Source organism: Arachis ipaensis, chromosome B05 (assembly GCF_000816755.2).
Source record: "Arachis ipaensis cultivar K30076 chromosome B05, Araip1.1, whole genome shotgun sequence".
Lineage (NCBI taxonomy): Eukaryota > Viridiplantae > Streptophyta > Magnoliopsida > Fabales > Fabaceae > Arachis > Arachis ipaensis.
This window is the reverse complement of record NC_029789.2, coordinates 15,036,500-15,039,814: the sequence shown is the minus strand read 5'-3', so window position 1 is coordinate 15,039,814 and position 3,315 is coordinate 15,036,500. Positions and strand designations below refer to the sequence as shown.

Here is a 3,315-nt window from a genome sequence, read left to right as displayed (position 1 = left end):
GCAAAGTTCAAAACAGAAGCTTGAATCAACGTGATAAACACTAACCAGGCAATCAAGACGAGCATTGATTGTTTCAATGTCTTTTAGTGGCTGCAACAGATTGGCACGGAGGAGCCTAGTCCTGGAGGTACAAATACAATGTCAAACTGGATCTTCTGCATCAGGAAACTAGTGTTGATCCACCACATACCCTCCAATAGTTTTAGTTGTCTTTAGCATGTGAAACAAACTTCTCTTCTTGTTGCTAGTTCCCAATAAGGCAGAGTGAAATGGTTCAATAATTTCCAAATTTTGAACACTGCCATTGTATTTTGACCACAGAATCCGTTAGCATAAAACAGATGCCGTATGAATATTTTGTTACTGAAAGAATATCTTACAAAAAAATGTATCCTGTTTTTTAATCCAAAGGGGGCAAACAGTCCTATCCGTTAACACACAGTAGTCAAAAGTGATTTCATGGCATATTTATAGATCAAAATATGATTTAATAATTTCCTTTCAGGAGCACGATACATTTGTTGTTCAATTTAACATATAGGAATCGGTTCCTGTTGATAATTGAGTGTTTCCTACAGTATCACAAAATCCCAAAATAGTTATCACTTTCAAATCACAACTAATAATCGAAATATGCTCCACAAAATGTAAAAGAGTTTCAGTGAAATAAAAGCAACAATAAATGAATAAACTGAACAAAGGAAAAGTGAAAAACTGCATCGGTCTTTAACAAGAAATGAGCCTTGAGTCGGTTTTGACTTATAGTACATGTAAAAAAACAATAGAGAAGTATCTCCCAGTAAGAAGCAGTTATCCCCTCAGAAAAAGTAGGTACCTGGTTGCATCAATATTCATGTGATCAAACGATCCATTAAAGGTGACCTGAGATAGTGAAATGCATTGAAGAGCAAAAATAAGCAGTATTCATCCCACAAGAATTAGGTGCAGATTAAATCAATATAAAAATTAAATACGGGAGTTCTCTGGTTAAAGAATTAGATTTTTGACATTGATCACTGGCCTAAAGAACATTAACAACCCAATGAATGGCAATAATCAGACGTTTATAATGTTTAGATTTGCAGCAGACTTCAAGTGTGTAAAGAGTTGAAGTTCAAACTATGAAGTTGTATAGGTAAGTGACCTATACAATTTTTTTTTCAAGATTCAGGGAATGCCAGTGATAAGATAAACAATACTGACTTCAAATTAATTGAAACAGGAAAGAATAAATGAGGGAACAACAATGCGAAATAGAACACATACTGATAACGAGTGATTTGTAATAACGACCCCTTTTTCTGCTTCCATCCTGTGCATGTACAGTCGAAATTTAATTGCAGGCAATCAAACACTAGGAAAATGAGGATCAATACTTACATAAACATATGGATGTTAGTGTTCATAACCTTTCAAGAAAAGAAAATCTAATAAGAAAGATGACTAGTGCAGTAGAACTAAGAAAGCATTATACACGAAAAACTCAAGCTTCAATATCAAGGAAAACAATTTTTAATATTCAGGTTTTAGACATCACTAACGAGGGATCACCAAGATTTATATTGACTGAGTATTGGGAATACCACTTAATAGTGGCAGCCGCCGCCGCCAAGCATAGATAATACTGCTTGTAATACGTGTCCAGACCAAGTGCTGAAGGCTCCTTAGTAGCTAGGTTCTTTACTAAGATAGCACCCTATAAAATAAAGGTTCAGTAGCATTTACCAGAAAAAAGTTGTTACAACAACCTAAATCTTGAAGTAAACTGAAGAGCTAAAAAGCATGTGTGGAAACCTTTGTGTCATCGAAACAACCGCGGGCCGAAACTACCTGCACATAAAAGAACTCATCATAAAATAAACATTGTACTACAAAGATGTCAACAATATTGTTTTGCATCCAAAGCACAACAATGGGAGAAGGATGTAGTGAGAGAGGGAAAAAGATTGCAATGAGCTACAAGACTATGGAAAAACTATCACTACAAAAGCTAGCTAATATGATAGGAGAGTCCAAAGCCTTATAAAACTCTTTTTTCTCTTTTTCAGGTATTAGTCCCTCAAGACTTATAGATATTACCTTCTTGACTGATGCATAAAATCTATCAACCAATTCTGTAACTGCAGCTGCGGAATTGGATGCTAACTTGTTTGGAGGAATAATGATCACAATGGGATCATAGAAATGAAGCAACGTCTTTGTGTTTTGATATGAACTGCTAGTTTCAATATATTGAGATAGATGCAAGGAAGCGGACCTTAAATCAAGAGCAGCTAGTCCAACCTGTTCCAGTTAGGCAATATAAATCTCATTTACTGATGAATAGAAAATTAAGCAAAAGTAGAATATATTCATTTAAGACGAATTATAGCCCAAATAACACAAACTGTATGCTAAAACAACTATACTACTGCACTTCGTTGACATTGCTAACTGAGAATCAAATTTACATTTGTCTTTCTAACTATTCCTTTATTGAGATTCCTACTGGCGCGCAGATCTAGAATGTAGATTAATGAATAAAGACTAGTTAAACATGGAGCTTATATACCCTTCGGATAATCAACCACTACAAACATAGAAATTTCAAAACCAAACAATAATCAATAGGGAGAAAGGAATATACGGATTAGAAAAGTTGGAGCAAAAATAAAACACGAAAAGAAAGTTTGAGAGAGAATCGAAGATCGTAACCTCTTTGGCTCTATTTTCGATGATCCCGATGACGAAGCTGGAACCCTCTCCAATGGCGTCTTCCATTGCGTGGCAAATTCTGTTGTACGCCTTGCCAAATGATACTAATAGTAGCGTCGATGATGCACACGTTCCATGAGCTGAAGATGTAGCGAGTTCCCGCTGGGACGTTTTAAATCCCTCAAGCCGCTTACCAGATATCTCTTTTTTAAAAAAGAAAAGAAAATAAATAAAAATAACAAACCAACTGAATACTCAAGTACTACAACCCTTGCATGGGTTTTTGCTGCAGTTTTGGAATCCCTGGAAACTCTGCATTGTTCAAGAACCCTGTGGAATACCTGTGATCTGAAACAAGCTAAAAGCTTGAAATGAACGATTTTTACATTAAAAAAACGTACTGGTGATGACGATGGAAACCAAAAAATTCAGATACCGTAGAGCGAATTCAAAAAAGTAACCGCTTTTTTGAACAAAGAGAAAAAGATATAACAATTTAAAAAAGAAGTTACACTATGTGTTTTATTTTGGATAAACTATCAAAAATATAATTAAATAATTTTATTATTGACAAAAATATATTTAAATTTTATTATCAATAAAAATATTTAAAAATAATTT

At 34.4% G+C, this 3,315-nt stretch overlaps 1 protein-coding gene across 2 annotated transcripts in view; it reads right to left on the bottom strand.

Moving 5' to 3' along the window:
* LOC107643055 (DNA mismatch repair protein MSH4) overlaps window positions 1–3,147 on the bottom strand; it is an 8,092-nt gene extending 4,945 nt beyond the window's left edge. Inside the window, exons 1-8 of one of the 2 annotated variants that reach the window (XM_021123126.1) lie at window positions 2,695–3,147; window positions 2,080–2,283; window positions 1,795–1,830; window positions 1,584–1,696; window positions 1,267–1,312; window positions 836–882; window positions 191–298; window positions 46–121 (exon numbers count right to left, since the gene is read on the bottom strand). In XM_021123126.1, coding sequence (XP_020978785.1) covers window positions 46–121; window positions 191–298; window positions 836–882; window positions 1,267–1,312; window positions 1,584–1,696; window positions 1,795–1,830; window positions 2,080–2,283; window positions 2,695–2,760 — 696 coding nt within the window. In that variant the 5' untranslated portion in view covers window positions 2,761–3,147. The remainder of the gene's footprint in view (window positions 1–45; window positions 122–190; window positions 299–835; window positions 883–1,266; window positions 1,313–1,583; window positions 1,697–1,794; window positions 1,831–2,079; window positions 2,284–2,694) is intronic. The other variant, XM_016346599.2, reaches the window with a different exon arrangement.